Raw genomic sequence first — 22,324 nt, 5'->3', positions numbered from 1 at the left:
ACAGTTAAATTCCTGTTGAATAAGCATTTGTCACATCATTACAAAAATAGACCAAAGTTATATTTAACAGCAGCATTAGAAATTATGGTTTCTTTTATTAAAATATTTCAAGTCCAACAAAACATAGCTTCCAGACCATTTGGGATTTCCTTCTTACACTGGGGCAGCCAGGGGCAGCCAGCTAATTTTCAAGCAAGGTCCAAAACTGATATCCTGATTATTTATTCTTGATTTATGTTAATATTTAACACTGCAATTCCAGTAACAGCAAGATGTCATTCTTGGGGAACAACAATTTATAAATGCTAAGTATCCAAGGCCTACCTCAAATCCTATAAAAGCTATGAAAAATATAATTTCCTTGAATTTACAAACGAAAAACAATACATTAATAAAAATAATTATATTCATTCAAATGAGAAGCAAAAGCATTTGTACAGATTCAAGTATCTTTCTTGGCAAAGTAGTTAGGGAGGAGGGGAGTGGTGTAATTTTCACTCTAGTCTTTTTCACTCCTGGTCTTCCATAGAATCAAATAAAATTTATTATATAATAGAAATCATATAATTCAGGCAACTGAAAATATCTTTATGAAACAGTGGAAATAAGACATAATTTAAGTAAGACAAAAGCTGCTAGGAACAATTACTGTCCTAGGCTAAGTGATAGCATGCTATCTTGAATTGCTTCCCATATATTATCGGTTTTCATAAACCCCTTAGGAAAAAAAGAAATGGAGTTGTAGATAATTTGCTAAGACAAGGTCAGTCTTAATGATGTCGTAGCAGTGAGTAAGTAAAAGTGAGAATGTGTATATTAAACTCTGATTGTTTGCATGTTGCTCTGAAACATTGAAATATGAGCCACTCCCCCACCCCCAATATCTGGATGAGATAGTTACATTTTATGTAATGTTTTCATTTTTCCTTGATTAATGAGATTTCATTTGTTACTATTGCTTTAAGTAATCCTTCACAAATTCTTCTAAAAGCTAATTTGTCAGAAGGTCGCATATGGTGATCACATGACTCCAGCACACTGCAGTTGACATAAATATGAATCTGTTGCCAAGTGTCTGAATTTTGATCACATGACCATGGAAATGCTGAATTGGTCACAAGTGTGAAAAATAGTCATGTCATTTTTTTCAGTGCCATTGTTACTTTCAAAGATGAACTGTTGTTAAGTTGAGGACTACCTGTATTATCTGCTACTAGTCCAGTCTTTCCCTAAACTTCAAATTTCTAATACTGACTAGGAATTATGTCACACATTCTGAAATGCCACAGATCAGGCATGACTAATCTAAAGGAATAGAATCCTCGTGTTGTTCCTCTTCCAAATGGTTATCATATCATCTTTTCATTATTCATTTTGCATTAATCTAAACGCATTCATTCCTATTATTAATTTCATAATAAATATTACTAATTCTATTCACCTGATGAGACAATTTTCCCCATTCTCATGAGAGAATCACATTTCTGACAAATTCACGGTTCAGTATTATTGGGGAGGAGATAAATGCCCAAAATATGCAAATCAAGTATTGGAGAATGTGAGGAAAGGGAAAAGAGAGAAACATACATCTGTAGATTGCAATGATGTACTGAAGCACAAGACAAACTCTTCAAAGTGCTCTAGATAAAATTTAAGGCAATTCTTTCTTCCTGATACAGAACTGCTCAGTAGTATTTCATTATGGCTCATATTTGCTTTCTCTTCCAGAGTATTAACCTTTAGAGTAGGTATGGAGTAAGTATCCGGCAAAGGCACTATTTGCAATTCAGCTTAATACAGCAAAAATTTCTAAATCTGCTGAGGGACAAAGTATTACTGTAAGGATGTTTTGCTATATATATTGGGGGTCTGTATAGTAATTCAGTAGAATGCAGCCTCTTGAATATGGACAGCATTAAGACTGCAAGCCTAATCTCTATAACAGAGCACAACCCTGTTGATACCCTGAGCATACAGCCATACTACACTTCTCTGTGACAGGGCTTATGGCACAGTAGTCTCTTTTGTAGGGGAAAAGGTATTGCCATCTTACAAACTTGTTCAGGGAAAAACTGTGGCAAAGATCCACACACTGCACAATGTCAAGAGAAACCCAAGTCTTCTCTAAACCATTGCTATCTTCATAGCAGCTCAGAGATGGAATGCTGGGGGGGGGGGGAATCATTTCTTCAGCTCAGCCCGGGGCATTTTGAATGTGTTTTGCCTTGACCTATAATGGGAAAAGAAGAAGAAATTAAGAAAATTGAACCTTGATGGTTGGTAAGCAACAATAAGAGTAAGGATGATATGGAAGTAAGAAACTTTAGGGATTTTGTTGTTTGGCAGCTCTCAATCCCTCACTATAGATTCATTCTAAGATAGGGCTTTAAAAATCCTCTCTACCCTGATAAATATACCACCACACTATTTAGCATCCCAAACATTATTTGTTTGCAAATGAAGTCAGCATGCAAAACTTATAGCAGTGGTGGCGAACCTATGGCACGCATGCCAGAGGCGGCACTCAGAGCCCTCTCTGTGGACACACGTGCCATTGTCCCAGCCTCGCCTTCCCCCCACGACCCCCTCCTCACCAGCAACCCCCCTGGAGAGTCGCCCCTGAGCGTGGCCCACACGGAGCAGCACAGCCAAGGACATGGCAGCCAGGCAGCGTAGACAAGACTCTGCCCTCATGCCCCATCCCGCACAGTTAATGCTGCAGGGCGCGGACAGAGGACGTGGCCGCCATGGCACTGCTGGGCTGCCTGGGCGATCTGCAATGGGCCCTGGAGGCGGTGAGTGGCCCTGCAGGCAGGTGGAGTGGGGGCGGGGCCAGTTTTTGGGCACTCAGTCTCGAAAAGGTTCGCCATCACTGACTTATAGTATTGTAATGATGGCTGTTTCCCACTCTACAGACCATTGGGTTCATTTTCTTTTTAAATATTAACACCAGAACAGGGAGCTGCCTACATTGTTTGGTATTCTTTACACCCCAAATGGCTTTTACGCTCTAGTGCAGGGGTGTCAAACTCGCAATGTCACATGTTGTATCACGAAATATCATGACTTTTTGCCATTGCCAGCAATGGGGTGGGCGTGGTTTCGCTATGATGCATTCGGCCTGGAGGCCAGCAGTTTGATACCCCTGTTCTAGTGGCTAATTAAATGGCTCTTCTTTAGCTTAATACTGACATTTGCTTGAACTACAATGCTGCCTAGCAAAGATTGATCACAGCTATGGAAAGATACTCACAGTTCAAAGTTTTCCATAATCTCAATCTCATCCCTAATAGAAAGAAAGGGATAGTGTCAATGACAAAGTAGTGATTGAGCTGGACATCATCACAAAGAGAGGCAGGGAAAATAGTCTCCAGGTATGCTATGGCAAGATCACATTTCTGAAGCAGTTCTCCTAGGAAATGTAGCCCCAGGAAGTTGGGGGGTACTTGCACAGATGATTCTGAAGAAATTTTCAAGCTAGTTTATAGACCATACTGGGAAAATGAAAGCCCACAGCCTTAGCAGCATCCCCTATTACATAATAAATCATCCTTACTGATATATGTCATCGACGCTCATTCGACGATAAAACTTGGCAAGCCGCACAGCCAAGATGATACTTGGCAACAGAAAGATTGTGCACCAGGCCAGACTGAACCAGAAGGCATTCTAGGAGGGGGAAAGAGAAGGGATGAAGTGTTGGAGGCAATGCTTCAAGTGTTTCAGTACAGATTTAGTTGATTGAGACTGCCAAGAGAAATACAGTATCTCTAACGATGGACATATCCCCAGTTAAGTATTTGCACATTCTGGTCCTAACACGCACTAGAGCCTTCTTTATGTACCTTCTACTCCCTTTTGTATTCAGAAGGCATAGCTTTCATGTGTGCATATGCACCTCTAATGTTTCCCTACATTTTTTTTTCAAAATTAAGACATTAAAACAAACTGACCCCCCAAGACAACTATAATGATATGCTCTCTTATTTACAATTTAGTGTTACACCCTCTGTAACACTATCTCTTGCATTAAATCCAGGTTGACATGATTAGCAATCCTACATCTCAATTAATCTCTCTGAGAAGTATTGATTTTCTCACCAAAGAATCAACAAGGTAATTGCAGACAACGGTATTCATGCTGTCCAGTGCCCAGGCTACAGGGCCGCAACGACCCAATTGTCTCATGATCTGTCAACAAAGGTTTAAAAGCAAAACAAAACATTTCATTAGAGAAGTTTCATCAGAGAAAACCAAGCCTTGGTCTTCTTCAAATAATTTTCATTATTTGATCACCATATATTTTGAAATCTACAATTTCTTTTCCAACCCAGAAAGAAAAGTTCAATCCCTCAATAACTGTATTTTGCATTTTCATTTTAAAAAATAAGGAAAAAAATCTTAATGGCTGCCCTCATGCAACATGCTTAAATCCAGATTAACAAAGCACAATTGGTATATTGAAACAAATAGATAATTTTTTTCTGGCTCATCCAACAATTCTAATGATCTTCATACAACATACCAAGGGAATGGAAAGGCTCTTGGATTAAAAAATAGTCATGCCTCTGAATTTACATGTTTGGTAAAGGTTTGAACAAGTACAGATAACTGTACTTGGCAAGATAAAAGTGTAAATCCAGCAATTTTATTTATTTATTTATTTTATTAATAAAATTTATATGCCGCCCAATCCCTAGGGACTCAGGGCGGCGTACAAAATTAAAACAATAAATATAACAATAAAACAGTAAAATAAGTGCATTCATACAGCATGTCCCAATCGTATCCTTATTCTACTAGAAATAATTGATAATACTTACAACATGCTGAGCCCAGCTCACATAAGAGGAAAAATAATTCAGTATGTGCAGTATAAAAGTCTTGATCTCCTAGATGGAAATAAAGAAGAGGATGGGTTCAAATTCAGGAAATGGTTCAGTTTTGGTGTAAATATCCTGTATAAACTGCATTGCAGATTCGTGAGTTTTGGAGCATAAATATCCTATATGTCCATGAATGGAAATGAAGCTCTAGAAAATTTGGGGGGCAGGGAGAGAAGAAGAGAGCAAGCAGAGATCTTTCGTGCAAGATCTGCTAGAGGTAATAAGATTCTCCATGCTTAAATTACTCAGAATAACTTCTTCAGATTTCAGGCAAGCATAAGAAGCAGGACCATACTGCTACAGGTAATCCTGGACTTACGACTATTTGTTTAATGACTGAAGTTCCAACAGCCTAGAAAAAGTGCCTTATGACCAGTTCTCAAAACTAAGACCATGATACAACTCTTATGTATCAAGGTTCTGGTTGAAGAACCCAATGAAGCTGGAGACATTCTGATCTCTAATGCAAAACTTTATTGGGCAAAGCATACCAGCACTAAAGAATGGAAAACCAGCTCTGGCAATATGACGGGAAAAAGATAATTAAAAGAGTAAAATTTTCCTTCCCCTGACAGTTCAGGTCACATTGTCCAATTAATCTTCAAGCATTTATTATGAGAATTCAGTCTCCGTTCGCCACAACATCTCTCTGGTGACCTTGTTTCCCATACTGATAGAAACCACCTGTGCATTCCAAACCTTCCACTCCCCGTAAGTGTAGGCAATCTAGAAGCAGCATGGCAGTCCTAATGCAAGAAATCATCATAGTTGACACTATGGCCACATGAATGCAATTTGGGCACTTGGCAACTCGCTCCCATTTACAAGTGGTTGCAGTATCTTGTAGTCATGTGATTTGAGATTTGTGACCTGCCCTGCCATTTTCCTACAAGCAAAGTCAAATGGGGAAGCCAGACTCACTTAAAGACTATGTTATCCTCTTAATGATACATGATTTGCTTAATGACTGCAGTAAACATGATCATAACATTGGATCCAATCATGTGATGACTTCCTTAATGACAATATTGTTTATCAACCAACATTCTGGTCCCAACTGTGTCATAAGTCAAGAACTACCTATATTCATGAAAGTAGCACAATGTTTTTCAGGATTTGAAGCTAGCCTAAGGAATCTACCTATTGGCTTAATGAGTGGATTCCTTAAAGTAGCAGCATTTTCCTTCAGGCCACTTAATGAACAAGAGCACTCCCGCAATGTCTGAAGCACTTTTTCTAAGTCCTTTTTTAAAGCATGCACAGCCCTAGGAAGTAACATACTTTTGCTCATCTGTTTTTGTGTCCCACTTCTCACTTTAGATTGCTGAAGTCAGTTCTGACCAAAGTACTGGGGCCAACTGGTACAGTTTACTCACACAGTAAATAAATAAACAAAAAAACATACTAAGGTACTCATGAAGACTTACGCTGTTTATGATTTCCTCTGTTTCGTGCTGTATAAATGAACTGGTGTCATTTATTTCCGACAGCGTGAAGTTTATCAGATTCTGGTGGGATACATTGGTGTTAGGTTCTTTCAAAAGCTTCTATTCAAGTATATCTGAGCTGTCTGCTCAAGAAAAACAGCTTACACACCTAGCATCACATATCCCACAGCATATTGAAAGCTGAAACAAGTCCTTTGATATATTGTATTAAATTTAACCTGAAGGGAATGATGTCAATAAGCATTTTAAATCAAAGATATTCAGCTTCACACAAATAGCTCTTCTAATGCTATAGATGGACCTTCCACACCCACTGAAAATCTTTTTATGCCAAGATAAATTTCTGAACTCCCCAGCTGGCATTTAGTAATATGAAGTGACAAGTTTATATTTCTGTCTCAAGGCCCAAACAGATTGGCCTTTAGCAGAACATCTGAAATATCTCAAGGAAGGTCCTTTACAGAAATCTTTAGGAACCCTAGAATCAAATGCCCCGTTTCCAGTTTTTCACTTCCACCCAGCCTGCTTACTGGAATTTGAGGTGCAGTTTTCTGCAACTTTTGGATGCTTCTCGTCAAGTGTTGCTGAGGGAGAGAAAAAATAAATTCCTCATTCAGTGATACCAGGTTTGGTTAAAGAAGATAAAGAGAGACAAAGGAAACTACACTCACAATTTCTGGAGGAAATTTGAGGTTTATCCAATTTTGGATGTTCTTCAGCTCAGCAGCTTGACCTTTCAGATTGTGACTTGTGCTACCAGTTGTCTGAAAATAAATGAATGAATGTGTGTGTGTGTGTTCATTAAACTTGACATGGAGTCATATCCAATTAGCATTTGTGCTCTGTAATTTCAATACCCCATTTCATTCCACTCTACCTCAACAACTACCTTCTAGTTCAAAACAGATCCTATTCCAATTGTTTCAGTGAACTTTCAGGTCAGGATTTAGTACTGAGACAGCCTTGGTCATGCTTATTGATTGAGCATGTGGTTGAGCCAAGATGCAGATCATGTGCTCCTTGATCTCTTAGCAGCTTTCAGTATCACTGACCATGGTATCCTTCGGAGATAACTCCATGGATTAGGGATTGGGGGAGGAATTTTAGAGGGGTTCTCTTCCTTTCTCTAAGCCCAAACATATTCCATTTTTAACCATGGAAGAGGTAACATTCCTCTTCAAATTTGGTGTGCAATCTGGGAATCTTCCTGGACTTGCAGCTCATGCTTGATGAGCAGGTGTTAGCTGCAACCAGGAGGGTATTTGCACAATTTCATCTGGTGTACAAATTTTACCCTTTCCTAGATTGGGAATCCCTTCAGATAGTTGCTCATGCCCTAGTCATCTTATGGTTTATCTACTACAATGAGCCCTACACTGACAGCCCTTTAAACATCTAGAAGACTTTCCAGAAGCTTCAACTGGTCCGAATGCAATTGCAAGAGCAGTGATGTGATCCCTTGGTGTGCCCATGTAACATCTCTGCTTCACAAGCTGCACTGGTTGCTAGTTTGCTTCTGGGTATGATTTAAGGTGCAATTCAAGGTTATCACTCATGCCTTTGGTGAGGGAGAGTGAGACCCATTCCATCTGGTCTGTTGTGTTTGCCATGTTTTTTTTATTTTATTAAATGTATTTATTTGTGAGCTGTCCAGAGTTGTAGGGAATCAGATAGGATACTGGGTTTTTTTTATTATTAATATCCAGAACTTCCTGATCTCTAATTATTTTTGTGCAGTTCACTGCCAAAGCTACTTAAAGGCCACATTCCAAGACACAATTTAGAACACAATCAGTTTACATCTTCCAATGGCAGCTGGGAAAATAGCTGCATCTACAAAATTCCATGTCTACTCAAAAGGATTTCCTATAACATCTGCTGTATATCTTAGAAATTGAGGAAGACAGTTATATAGGGTCCTATATAACTGTCTTCCTCAATTTCTAAGATATACTTGCCCAAGGACTACTCACGGTGTTTGCCAGTTTTTCCAATTTATTAGCCAAAATGTTCAGGTCTTGTTTGGTCAGATTCTGGTTAAGCTATAGAAAAAGGAGAAAAAGAGAACACAGAAATCAAGCAAACAAAATACACTTGAATGAATTAAATATAGAATTGAAGGCAGATTTACTTTTAAGTATTTCTGCATACTGTATTTTACTTGTCAATACTCATGTTTTAATATATATTATTGTTTTTCCTCATCCCGTCACTAGGAGGAGTGAGTTCACTTTATCCCTCTTTTCTGCTGAACTGCTAGAGCAGTGGTTCTCAACCTGTGGGTCGGGACCCCATTTGGGGTCGAATGACCATTTCACGGGGGTCGCCAAACAGCGCAGTCCGCCATTTTTTTCCCCTTTTCCCTAGCTGTCCTACTCCCTCTTATTGGTGGCCACACCCACTTGGGGGTCACCACAACATGGGGAACTGTATTATGGGGTCACGGCATTAGAAGGGTTGAGAACCACTGTGCTAGAGAGATTTTTCAAATGTCTGCTAGGAACTATTAGATTATTTGCTTTTGGATACATAGGTATTTTTATGACTGTTTTCTGACAGGAGAGCAATCCGTCAGGTTTTCTGATTATCCTTTAAGGCAGTGGTTCTCAATCTGTGGGTCGGCACCCCATTTGGGGTCGAATGACCATTTCATGGGGGTCGCCAAACAACGCAGTCTGTCATTTTTTTCCCCTTTTCCTTAGCTGTGCTGCTCCCTTTTATTCTATTGGTTTTTGAAAGCCAATAGAATAGACTCTCTTGAATAGAGTCTAATTCTATTGGCTTTCAAAAGCCAATAGGAATTGTCCAGGCTGTCTCTGCCCTGCTGAGCCCACCAAAAGTTCCATTCTGCAAACGGTGCTGCACCAGTTGAGTAGTCCTCAACTTACGACCGGTTGAGTAGTCCTCGACTTACGACCGGTTGGGGGTCGTGGCATTAAAAAGGTTGAGAACCACTGCTTTAAGGACTAGGTAAAGTCTCTCCTCTTCATAACAGCATTAGCAGGCAAATTGATCAATCAAGTTGGCCTGTCTGATCACTGCTGAATTACTCATTGTGGTTACTATTATTTATAAAGAATGACATGTTTTCATTGCATTTTTATTATTTTATTATACTATATTAAGATGTTAATCTATACCAAATGCCCAAAAGAAACATACATGTTAAAGAAAGAACAGTTTAAAAAACCCACACAAAACTTTAGAAGTACATATTTTAAATATTCTCTCTACTGTTTGGCTATAGATGCAAACCTTAGGGCTTCACCAAACACAGCTACAACTGGAGCAGTTGCCAATAAACTACTTTGACAACATCAACTCAGAATCCTTGTGTGACAGACTCTTAACTCCTGTTTCCAGGAAACAGCAATGTGTTCCCCAACAAATGTGAACATCACCCATTCTCCACCAAATACAGAAGAATGTCTGGTGAGCTCCTGTTCTGGGAAGGAAATTATATCAACATTTTTCCTTTCTTTCACAAGCCTTTTCCTTATTTTCCATCTTACTTGTTCAAGAGTACTGTTAAAATCCACATTCAGAGGCCCATCTTTTGAACTCAGTTTCAGCAAGTTGTTTCTTTGTTCATCCTTCAGAAGTTCAATAGAGCCAATATCGATTTTTGTTTTATTCAAGGCTGAATCAATGTCTTGAGTGTACTAGAGAAAAAAACAGAAGTGCCAGAGGAGTATATGCAGAGCACAACATCATTTGTTCTGCAGTACATTCTCCAGAACTGTCCAAGAGGGCTGTAGCTGTGCCCTATTCCCAAATGCTTAAACTATTCCTGGTGACAACCCTAAGCTGATGTCTGGGAGCAAAAAGTTAACTCTATCACTGGGTTGATTCGTTATATAGGCAGCCATCATTTACCTTGCTGATGTTGAAGGTCTCATTCAAAGAAATGGTCTCATCTAGGTGAAGGGTACTCCACAAGGGTGCATTGTCTTCACAATTTCTTTAAAAGAGGAAAACAGGATGCATAATATTATATGAAGGATAAATTGAATAAGAACATTACCCCATAGAACAAGCTCTCCAGTCCTGCACATTAGGTCTCCCTATCCCTCTGGTCCATAACTAGAAAGTTCTTCAGAATGGCTCAAATGTGTTTGTTTTTGTTTAAAAAAAAACCAACTGGGCTTTCTTAGTACTTTCTTTGAACTGAAGAAGCTTCTTGAATGAGAAGTAAAATGTTGTCAAAGGAAACATTAACAAAGTCCAGTTGCTTTTTGGAAAAAAACATATTTGGGATAACCATGACCTAGATCAGTGCTTTTCAACCTTTTCACAGATTGTACCACTTTTAGGACATGACAATATTTGAGTACCACCAGTGCTTAGCAAGGTGTCAAAAATTTGATGAATTAAAAAAGGGGGGGATTTTGGATTTTACTGATTAGATTCATTTGTTGTTATAGAAATGGGTAGTTTATAATATTATGGAAAAGTAAAAATTTGAGGTTCAATGTTAGTGCTTCCTTCTGCTGCAACAGAAGAAGCTGTTCTTTTTCCCTTCTCCCCCTCACTTTTTTCCCCTTTTTCCCCCCCACTATATCCTACTATTTGCTTTTGTATTTTATTCTATAATCTAATAAAATGTTACAAACTGTAGAAAAAAGTTAAAAAGTACTGGTTTTAATTTCCTCAGTGGCTGTTCCTTTGCTGAATCATGTTCCCTTTGCATTGACAAATGTATGACGAATTTATCCATGTTTATTAATATGCACCACTACCAGCTAGCTCAGGGGTCTTCAAACCTGGCACTTTTAAGACTTGTTGACTTCAACTCCCAGAATTCCTCAGCCATCATGGCTGATTGAGAAATTCTGGGAGTTGAAGTCCACAGGTCTTAAAGTTCCTAAGTTTGTAGACCCCTGAGCTAACTGGTCGGCCCTTCTTCCTCTCTCCCTCTCCTCTTCTTCCTCCCTGCCTTCTGAGCTGTCCTTCCACAGTGTAGTAAGAATGCACACACACACCTAGTCCTTTCCCTGTACTCTTAAAGACATAGGAATCAAGCACAAAGCAAGAAAGGCTCACAAAAGCCTCCCAGAATAAAGAAACACTGACTGTGTTTTTTTTTTTTCCTTTAAGCTGCCTCAGGCCTGTCTCAGTTTAAACAATGTAGCAAACAAGCTCCAGCAGTTGCAAAAAGCGATAACCTTAAATTAAGCCTGTTTACCTACAAAGAAAACTTGCTAAAAGCCATAGATAGACCCAAGGGGGTAAAATTAATTACATTTGTTTAAAGGGATTAAACCTACGAAGCCAACACTTTGGACTCATTGGTAGCCTTTGTGAAACAGACCAATAACCAAAGCACACAAACCAAGCCTCTGAATTACAAAACGCTATAAAAACTGTATAAAAAGCCTTATGGTAATCCATTCAAACTGCCAGTTGACCAGGAACCCACTGGCTTCCAAAATAAACCCACCTCCTTTCCAACATGCTCGTCTGCCAGCTTTTCATTTCATTAGCACTGATTGTATTCTCTTGGCCGGAGAAAATGAACCAGGGGACCTTTTCTTCCAGCACCAGCTGCTGCTTCTTCCCCGTTTCTTTTTCCTCCCTGCCTGCTGAGCTCTCCTTCCACAGTTTCTTCTCCGTCCTCTTCTCTTTCCCTGTTGTCTTTTTTCCCCTTTCCCATAAAAAACACCTATTTTTATATCCTCTCCTCCCCCCCCCCCTTTTCTTCACTTCACCTCCAGCTCCATGCTGCTTCCAGAAGCGCCAATCAGCTGGAGCCCTGCCGGTGCTCCTGGGGCTTCTGCCAAAGCCCGACAGTCCTGCAGGTCCAGCTGCCTCTCCCTTAGGCTTGGGTCTCTTCAGCTCATTCCCCTCCCCCACTACATTTCTCTAGGATGGTTGTGAATCACCATGTGCCAAAGTACCACAGGTGGTACACATACCACTGGTTGAAAAGCCCTGACCTAGATGATTGAGAATCTCCACAGATATCTTCAGAATGGCCTTACTGTAGAAGCAGGCACATTACAGGTAATCCTTGACTTACAACAGTTCATTTAATGACCATTCAAAATTATAATGGCACTGAAAAAAGTAATTTATGACCGTTTTTCACACTTACAACCATTGCAGCATCCCCAGGATCATGTGATCAAAATTCAGATGCTTGGTAACCAATTGATATTTATGATGGTTGCAGTTTCCTGGGGTCATGTGATCACCTTTTGCAACCTTCTGACAAGCAAAGTCAATGGGGAAACCAGATTCCTTAATAACCATGTTACTAACTTGACAACTGCAGTGATTTCCTTGTGGCAAGAAAGGTTGTAAAATGAGGCAAAACTCACGTAACAAATATCTCATTTAGCAACAGAAATTTTGGGTTCAAATGTGGTCATAAGTCAAGAACTACCTGTATTCATTCCTATCACTTGCACACACAAACAAGTCTTCCTCTTCCTTGCAAGGAGCAGGTGAGAAAAATTCAGCTTTTGTGGTCACTGACAGCAAAAATATGTACACTATTTTCAGCGGCTTCAACTTGGTCCTATCACTTAGGTCAGGGGTGTCAAACTACCGGCCTGCGGACCGGATGCGTCATGGTGAAATCGCGCCCACCCCATTGCTGGCAACGGCAAAAAAGTTGCAATACATCATGACATGTCACATGACATTGTGAGTTTGACACCTCTGACTTAGATGATCTATAGACTATCCTGGACCAATGGAGGTGGAGGGATGGGATGGGGTAAGAGGAGCTCATCCATTGGGAAGGGGAAACTGAAGGGACTTGCTTAGGAGAAAGCTTTCAAAGTAGGACTTAAAGCACATGATTTGTGCAGAGACCACATTCTGGGAATATGGTTCATATACTATTCTAGCAACCTTTAACTCATTTATAAATACTTTAATCTGTGTAGTGCTTCCATGTATTTCATTACAGGTTTTCCTCTGTACACCCCCCCCCCCAAATTCTATTTCACTAAGCCTGCAACATTTATGTTCTCTCCAGATTCTCCTTCCTCACAAGGAAACTGAGGACAAACATAATGATAGTTCACCCAAGCAGCTTGGCACTCACTTGTATATGCTGGTCAGGTTTATATCAGAACCCTTCATATTCATGAGCTTTTTCACATTTAATTCAGGAAACAATCCAGATGTGTCCAGATACTAGAAAAAAGATAAGTAGCATCTGATAAAATCTTTTCTAAATTTTCTTAAACTCTTTACTGATCCCTCTAGCTGTATTTTCTCCTCTCCCAAAGCTGAAACTGCTGCAGCTAGTGACTGAAATAACAATGACTTATGAAAGTTGGAAGAGGGAACTGCAAACAAAGATTGCAAATTAATAAACCATTATTAATTCTATAACCATGAACTAATCTTTTTCCCTCTGTCATAATATTTATGCATTTATTTTATTAGGCTTACAGTATGTGCCACTTCAATTATCAACCAACTCTAAGCAGCCCCTTGTCTTCTCATTCCTAACCATGAGGGGATACTTAGCAGTTCTGAGTACAATAGCAACCTAGGTGGCTTACCTGAAGGAGAATTCCATTAGACCAAGGCTGGCACACCAACGTGTATGAATTGCCCCCAACTAAAAATAGCAGTAGAACCAGCAACATCAGCAACCATGAAAATATAAAGCTGAATCCAACACTCCTGTCATGAAAGATGAGAATTAATCAGAGGTTTACATTGCAAATATTGATTTGGATGTGAACAACCCATAGAACCTTCTACAGTTGGATCTTATATTCTCATGGTGCCACTTTAGTGTGAAGATCCATAGAGCAAGGCAGGAAAACAATGTGCTGAGGCAAGTAGAGGACATTATCAACTTAGTAGTGTACCTTGGCATTAACAGCGACATTTGTGTACAGTATCAATTTATGTTTTCCTGATAGAAATCTATGCTAAGTGTAAAATTAGAAAACTTTCTATAAAGTACATTCTCCAAAGCAACTAACATTACATAAAAATATCAGCAGTGTTTTTGGTTATGATCTGGAAGGATATAAAGAAGTTATTGTCAGTTATTTCCCTATATTGAACAGAAGAGAACATTTCTTACGCCATAAAGAAGTTTCCACCGGTGTTGGAGAGGCAGCCTCGTTTGGTAGGCCATTGCATTCCATGTGGATCTAGCCCAAGACTACCAAGCAAAAGACCCAACACATTGAATGCAATTATTACAAGCAGCAGGCAGCAAAGGCAGACGCCAACACCCCACCTGTAGTGAAAGAAATCAACTAGTTAACACTCAGACTTCAAACAATGAAGGAAGGAAAGGGGTGAAAGTACACTCAGTTGAGTCAAATCAGTTTAATTCAGTTGAAATCAGAATAAGGAAGACTATGCTGTGCTAGCATCTACAACAGACTAATTTTGCTCAAACAGGATGTTTACCAACCAGGATTATAATTTCCTCAAGTAACCAAATTTTCTCAGGTACTGTACATAACACATTAAACCACAAAGTACCTGCATGAGTTGGGTTTGCATCCTAGGCTAAAATGTGCTTGGATCATTTGTAGCTCAGTGCATTATGAACATAGGCACTAGAAGTTAAAGGAAGTAATAAAAATAATAAGACCCAATTCAAGCTCAGAGCATAAGAACTGGTATTAAATTCTGATTAAATAATTAAATAGATCCTTAAACTTTTGCAAATTAGAGGTGCTGGTCATTCAAACAACATGCTTGAAACAGTACCTCAGAGATTTCTAGAAGCCTCATTTTTCTTCTGAGCTACACCATATTTTCTATAACTGACTTTCTGTCTACTAAAATGGAATGTAGATATCATCCCAAATAATTCTGCAACATATGAAAAATTGAGAAATTTTTCCTACCTGTAGCCATCATATTGGACCACAAGTGGTTTGTAGTCATTTGCCTTCTTTACAAGATTTTCCATGAATGCAGTGATATTCTTCATTGAGACCAGCATGTGAAACTTATCACTGATTGCATTAATTTCCTTCTTGACTTTGTAAAGTATATCCTGTATATCTTTAATAATTGGAGCCAACACAGGTAAATCATTATACTATGTGTATTATCATGGATCACCTAAACAATAGCAGCAATTATCCAAGGATAATGGATATGTTAAGCTCTCCAACTACAATTTACACTGCATCTTAATCTAAGTGATGCAATTCAACTTTTTAATTACCTAAGAGGCATCTTTAACAAAGCAATAAACAACAGACAAAGTTGACTGCAAATTCTGGGAGTGAAGATTATATTATTTTTGAGGGATCAGTTCCCATTAAATGAAACTAAAGTCAGGGTGTAGTAGGAGCAGGAAAATAGCTACACATGGGAATAATAAGTAGAATAATTCAGGAAACTAGATATGTTTGACCAAAGAGGCTGAAAAACAATAAATCATGAAAAACAGGAATCTACCTAATACTGCATCAGATCTTCATCTTACACATATTATCTGCACTGTCTAATGTTCATACAAAATCCCAGGATTTTTTACTATGGTTAATTAAGCAAGCCATAATGGGCTGATTCAAATACAGGTAGGTTGAATCTATACAAGTATATAAAAAAAAGCAAATTGATTACTTCATTTTGATGAAATTTCAAGTGAAATACTCTCTAAGGTGTGACTAAAAAGAATCATTTGCTTCACATTGCTCTGCTTTTCAACCACCTCTCAACATCCTCTGGGAGTTACAAAAACCAAAAGAGCACCTGCATAGAAGTCTATCCCACCTTCTCAGTGGCTGAGAGCTTCTTTCCAGCCTTCTTCTACTATGTGATTGGTGGAGTCTCCTCTACCTCTAACCAAAGTTGGAAAAGGCTTCTACACAAGTACAGTGCTTCATTGAAGCCTTTCTTAACTTGCATAGATGTTAGAAACAGGAAACTTGGAGATGACATTGGTCTAGGCTAATTTTGTTGCACTTTTAATTCAGTGAGAAAAAAACTACATCCACAGTGTGAATATCTTCAGAGTGGCAAATAATTACATAGGACAATAAACCACCCCATAAGTTAATACAGTAAGCAATCAGGCTACTTAATGGGCAGCAGTTCTTCAGACTTTCTGCTAGGGATCTCTCCAGTCCTTCCTGAAGAAGCCAGAGACTGAACCTGGGCTTTTGTGCAGGCAAAAAGTGTGCCTCACTAACTGGTTTGGTATCTATGGGTACTGATTACTTAAAAGTCTACACAATACTGAACCCTGTATTCATGCCAAGAGGGGAAACATCACTAGGCAAAAAATACTGACACTAGCATTAGTGTATTTAGGAAGCCAGCAAGACTGTGGCGTGGAAGGAACTGAAATAGTGGCATCCTAGCGGAGTAAAGCATCTAAATTTCTGAGTACAGTTCAAAGTGCTGCTTATGATTGATAAAGGGGTACACAGTTTGGGCCAAGGCCTTTTGAAATGCCAGCAATGCTTGCCAAAATCCTTTGGAGACATCCTACTCTTTGAGGTATATTTGGTGGAAACCCAAGAGGAGACATCTTCTGTAGCTGCTCCCGGGCTCTGGAGTCTTCTTCCAGAGGTGGCAGGCTTCCTTCTAACAGGAAGCCAATATATATATTTATTCAGACAGGCTTTGAGCTATAACACAGATCTTTGTATTACAGAGAGATACATACAGAGAAATAGGGATACATATATTTTTAACTCTGTTTTCATTATCAGTAAACCTTTAGTCTGTATTGTTATTAATAACTATATATTTAGTTATTTATGGCATCTTTCAACATTGTCATTAATTGTTTTAAATAAACAGTTGGCAGAAATGCTTATCAAATATGAAGATGACATAAAAGTAAGTAGATAGCTAATACTGCAAGATAGTGTTGCCCAACCTCGGCTAATACTTGGGACATGTTTCCAGATGTATGATTTTCAACTCCCAGAATTTCACAGTCAGTATGGCCATTCCTGAAAACGCCAGAAGTCTGTATATCTAGAGGTTTTCAGGTTGAAAAATATTAAAATTTAGGATTAAAACCCAATACAAAATTATATTAATAGATTTGAGAAAAATCACAAAAGCAAATGTACTAATGAAACAAAGGAAGATCTTAGAAAAAATGAAACAAATGCACAGGTAGAGAGCATGAGAGGATATCTGGCCTGATATTACTAAATCTGAAAAAAATCTTAGAACTGAATAGGAATTGGCAACTCAAAATATGGCTACTCAGAAGTCAAATGCAGTTTTAGACTGTGTGAACAGAATTTCATTTATCTAATCAGGAGAAGTTATAATTATATTCTACTTTGAGTACTTTGTCCAGTTCTGGGCACCACGCTTTAAAAGAGCATCAGTTAAAAACTTGCAGAAAAGAGCAACAAGGGGATTAAAATGTAACTCTTATTTTTAAAACAAAGTCAAAGAAAATTGATATGTTTAGAGCTGAGCAAAGATTTTGGAAGGGGAATATAAAAGCACTTTTCAAGGAAATGAAGACGTGTCATACAGAAGTTAAGACCTGTCCTCTATCATTGAGATGGAATAATGGTCATAAGGAACAGGAAGAGAGATTCCAGCTGAATATTAGAAAATACTTCCAAAAGTCATAGTTTGATAGGGGAGCTAAGTATGTGGAAGATAGTGAGCTGTGCTTCAGGGGATGTAATCTGGCATTATTTTACTTATTACTTCTGCATTAAGGAAGGGATTCAATTAATGTACCTAAAAGTTCCCTTCTAATTCTATGACTCTAATGGAAATATGAGTATAAACACAATACATACATTATAAATTAATTAATTACATAATTTATGTGGGGGAAAACAGAAAGATTTCTTTTGGAAAGATGGGACTATTGGAAAACTGTATTTAGCTGAAGTGGGGGTGCTTGTAAGGTATCCACAAATGAGGAAGAGGCATGTCAGACCTTCTCTTATAAATGCACCTCTTCCCCATATATAATGTCAGTCATATGAATAATTTCTTACACCTACATGCCTTTAGAAACCATAGCATAATGCTTGAAATGAAGAACAAATTCTATGACTGGGTTACTGACCAGACACCTCCTCTTTGGTTTGATTAGAGACTTTCTGTGGTATCTCTTTCACGAAATTTCTTGCCTACAAGCAAAAGACATCCAGACAGACACAGATGAAGACACAAACAAACAAAGCTCAGATCTCAGAATATAAGTCAAGTAAAACATGAGCCCAAGCTGTTGAAGAAAAGACAAAGCCCCCAAGAAGATACATTTGCCATTTCCCCAGATTAACAAATTTAATCCATTTCGAGGACATAGTACAGGTCTCATACAAATAGAGTTCATCAGTCCATGAACAGAATGGCTCCAAACAATGACCAATGATTGTTGAAGTGGCCATTTTGTCCTGTTCCTCAACCTTTCATGGGCATCCATCTTATTGCACTGGCACTTGGAGTAGATACTTGGAAAGAGAATTGTAGAAGAAAAGGAGGGTGTTACCTTTATTAGAGTACTGTTGAGATCTAAACGTGTCACATCAGATATCAAATTAAGCGGATGGCTGACATCAGGAATCTGCAGAAAGAAATAATGCAAAAACCTATCTTTTTATTGTTTGATCAACCCCAGTTAAGCAATTGGGTATGTACTATGTTTCTAGTGGGATGCAGTGAAAACACATGAAGCAAGAGCTGCCACATAGAAATGTGTGTATACATATGGATGATTAGGAGTTAATGAACACAGAACTAGACAACTTGAAAACATACTCCTACATTGTAACCTATTCTGTATGGTGTTACAATTGGAATACATTTTGTTTTATGGCTTCTGATTTCAGCCTCCCATAGGTCAATTATCTCAGCAATCTTACCCCAATTACATTATGCTTCCTTAGCCGGACTTTTAAGATGTATCATTAATTGCATTTCTATGCCCCCCAAAAAAAACATTGAACAGTTCACCGTACCCCTGACCCAATCAGATCTTTTCCTATGCCGTCCAATAATCCACCCTGCCCATTCATATATTTCTCTCTCTTCCAAACCCCATTCTACCGTATCAAAATTGGCTTCAGGCGTCAGGTTCTCTACGGACACTTCCTCACAGGGGCTGCCACATTCTTTCAGAGTGGCATTGATCTCGGTTCTCAGGTCAGTCAGCTTTTTGTTCAGCTCTTTTTGTATTTCCTGCAAGCGAGCACCAGTCTGGTTGACTTTCTGGAGTTCCTGATCTATGCTCTGAATGTCTATAAAATAAAAAGTAGGAAGGACAGAAGAAAGACTGAGGAAAAATTCCACAACCTGAAGTATCCATTTAGTTCTTGATTGTAAAAGAACTTAGAGATGATCTTGTGCAAGATATAAAAGACCATTAAATAAGGAAAGAGTTGGACATGATTTTGCACTGTGAAGCGGTATATAAAGTCTAAGTGCTATTGCTATGTTTCATGGTCCAGAAATAGAAAGAAGCATGAGAAAGAAATTCAAAATAATACCACTTTGATTTTGTTTGGATAGGATGGGACAGAGAGAAACTTGAGCAGGCTTTTAAGACTCTGTTATATCCTATAACAATAAATGACATTCCTAGAATCCCTTTGATGTCTGTTTCTTGACCTGGCACTGATTTAGTCCACAGGGAGTTACCCCTCAAACATATAAAACATAATAAAATCAATCAATATGTCTCCAGCAGTTTCCTAGCCTTTGGGTTCCCGTGGTTTTGCTCTGGAGAGAAAAACAAGATTTTTTTTTTCTTGTCATAGCATCTCTTATGATAAAGTTAGCAAATCACTTGTCTCTAGAACTATAACAAAGTCTAGAGCTTTTTTATGAGAACTTTCTGTAAAAGTTCCTTCAACTTCTGGGTTGCCCTCTATTACCAATGTATATGGGCTTCCATTCTACTATTATATCTCAATACCATTTCCTAATCCAGTCTCTCTTGCAATACCTTGAAGAAGCTGCTCAGCTGTGTCTAATACTTTGTTTGTTCGTCCACCTAATTTATCCTTGATCTTGCTCCCCAAGGTATCACCAATATCTACAAAGAAGGAAAGCATCAACACAAAGTTATTAACAGAAATATTTTTTCCACTGCCATTTGCCTGTAAAACCCCACGGCCATTTAAAATTTTTAGGATGGATGGACAGAAATGTGCAAATGTAAATATCTTTTTGCATATATTTTTTCATTTGACCATACCCATTTTTCTTTCACTTTACACATGGAAACCCCCCAAAAGATGATATGATTCACATCACTTGGCCTAAAAAAGCTTGTGCGCTCATGCACTCAAAAATAACAATAAAAATTTATACCCCACCTTTATTTTGTACAATTCAAGGTAGTGTACACAACATTTTGTTTCCTATTTCTCTAGAATGCTCTGAAAAAATTCAGAGGTATCTTCCTAATCTGATTCTCTGTAATCATGGGATGCAGTGCAAAAATGATATTTCACAATTTGAGACATTTCCAATATGTCATCATGAATCTTTTACTTTCTTTCACTAGAGATTGCATACGTCTTTTACCCCAGAATTGTAGCCAAAGCATAAACTTACTCCACAAGCTCACATTGACCTGATCCAGTGGCACGTTACTAGACCTGATGATGTCATTAATCTCCTGTGGGAGAGATAAAATAAAATCCTACATTAACAGAGAAGATAGCACACAAAACTAAAATCCTAAACTTGGGATTCGTGGATTCATGGAAATTATGAGGAAAAACATAGGATGTCATATACAATTTGAACACAAGATTATTAAAATATGTTTATTGTACCAAAAAGCCCTCCTCTATATTTCAGATATAAAGTCATATACTGACTAACTGTATATAGATTCAGCTGGCAAAGTTGCTGGAACCATCAGAATTGTTGAACCAAAGAGTCATTATATATAAACATCAAAGACTGAAATACAATCATATAAAAAATAGGTGCTATATTGCCCTGCAACAATATTTGTTGAAGATCTTAGTGGACTACTTCTAAGGAACTGTCCTATGTGCTTTTTGTCACAGAAAAAAATACGATACACAAAATAAATGCAATATTTGGTTTCTAGAGGTAAATAAATGAGAGAGGAGGGAGAGAAAGGGAGGGAGGGAGAAAGAAAGAGATGGAGCTATTTGGAAGATAGTCTAGAAATATCCATTAGTATAGAATACAGCAGCTAGATAAATAATTGGAATGGGCACTACGATCATATGTTTCCTGTGCTGGCTCATTTCAAGTAAAAAGAGTTGGTACCAACCAATGAAGTCCTTCACAACTTGGGGGCACAACTTCTGAAAGGATGTACCTTTCTCTGAACTGCTAATTGTGCATTGCAGTCATCTTTAGAAGTCCTGCTCTAAATGCCCTCCTATCTTGAAGTTTGGAGCACAACCATCTGAGTGATAGCGCTCCAATTTTGGCAAGGTCTCATTGGAGATAAAGCTTGACAACCACTTTTTCGATACTAAAAACTAAGGCCTTTTTAAAAAAATTCTAAGGCCTTTTTTTTGCCATAAAGCAGTCATGTTATTTGATTGTTAAGATAATCTAATTGTTACTTTTTCTAAGTCATTTTCACTAGATGTTTTATGCTGCTTTTTATGTATTCAGATATTATTGACATTTTAGGATATTTGGATTTATATTGTCTTATTAAAAACCATTATGAAAGAAAGCATATAAATCAACCAAGGTCACAAACTGGCTACCCAAAAGTAATTTTAGTTCCAGTGAAGGGGAACCAGAGCACAGATATTCCAAGATTCTATTCTACAATCTTTTCTTGCCAGATCCCCTGATTGCTAATCTTGCCATATCCCTTGGTTGCTAATGGTTAAAAAACATTCGTGGATTTAGATACTTTTCTGATTTTTGCAAAGATTTCTTGGAACCATTGTTCTACAAAAGCAATTCTCAGAAGCACAGGTAGTCCTTGACTTACGACCACAATTGAGCCCAAAATTTATATTGCTAAGTGAGAAATTTGTTAAGTGATTTTTGCCCCATTGTTCTTTTGTTAAATGAATCACTGCAGTTGTTAAGTTAGTAACACGG

At 38.2% G+C, this 22,324-nt stretch overlaps 1 protein-coding gene across 4 annotated transcripts in view; it reads right to left on the bottom strand.

The window, feature by feature from the left end:
- Window positions 1-206: 206 nt before the first annotated feature.
- Window positions 207-22,324, bottom strand: part of LOC120302541 (prominin-1-A-like) — a 40,618-nt gene continuing 18,500 nt past the window's right edge. For all 4 annotated transcript variants that reach the window (XM_039331109.1, XM_039331106.1, XM_039331108.1 and 1 more), the window contains exons 6-25: window positions 20,831-20,894; window positions 20,217-20,306; window positions 19,319-19,509; window positions 18,762-18,836; window positions 18,336-18,399; window positions 15,172-15,331; window positions 14,391-14,549; window positions 13,855-13,978; window positions 13,389-13,480; window positions 10,211-10,295; window positions 9,847-9,996; window positions 8,308-8,376; window positions 7,006-7,098; window positions 6,865-6,918; window positions 6,314-6,394; window positions 4,824-4,892; window positions 4,102-4,191; window positions 3,557-3,669; window positions 3,254-3,286; window positions 207-2,230 (exon numbers count right to left, since the gene is read on the bottom strand). In XM_039331109.1, the coding sequence (XP_039187043.1) occupies window positions 2,182-2,230; window positions 3,254-3,286; window positions 3,557-3,669; window positions 4,102-4,191; window positions 4,824-4,892; window positions 6,314-6,394; window positions 6,865-6,918; window positions 7,006-7,098; window positions 8,308-8,376; window positions 9,847-9,996; window positions 10,211-10,295; window positions 13,389-13,480; window positions 13,855-13,978; window positions 14,391-14,549; window positions 15,172-15,331; window positions 18,336-18,399; window positions 18,762-18,836; window positions 19,319-19,509; window positions 20,217-20,306; window positions 20,831-20,894 (1,905 nt within the window). In that variant the 3' untranslated portion in view covers window positions 207-2,181. The remainder of the gene's footprint in view (window positions 2,231-3,253; window positions 3,287-3,556; window positions 3,670-4,101; window positions 4,192-4,823; window positions 4,893-6,313; window positions 6,395-6,864; window positions 6,919-7,005; window positions 7,099-8,307; window positions 8,377-9,846; window positions 9,997-10,210; window positions 10,296-13,388; window positions 13,481-13,854; window positions 13,979-14,390; window positions 14,550-15,171; window positions 15,332-18,335; window positions 18,400-18,761; window positions 18,837-19,318; window positions 19,510-20,216; window positions 20,307-20,830; window positions 20,895-22,324) is intronic.

The sequence above is a fragment of the Crotalus tigris genome, unplaced genomic scaffold (genome assembly GCF_016545835.1).
Source record: "Crotalus tigris isolate CLP2741 ecotype Arizona unplaced genomic scaffold, ASM1654583v1 scf7180000024434.1680833, whole genome shotgun sequence".
NCBI classification, from domain to species: Eukaryota; Metazoa; Chordata; class Lepidosauria; order Squamata; family Viperidae; genus Crotalus; species Crotalus tigris.
The sequence above is the reverse complement of the archived record's forward strand: the minus strand, read 5'-3'. Positions and strand labels throughout refer to the sequence as shown.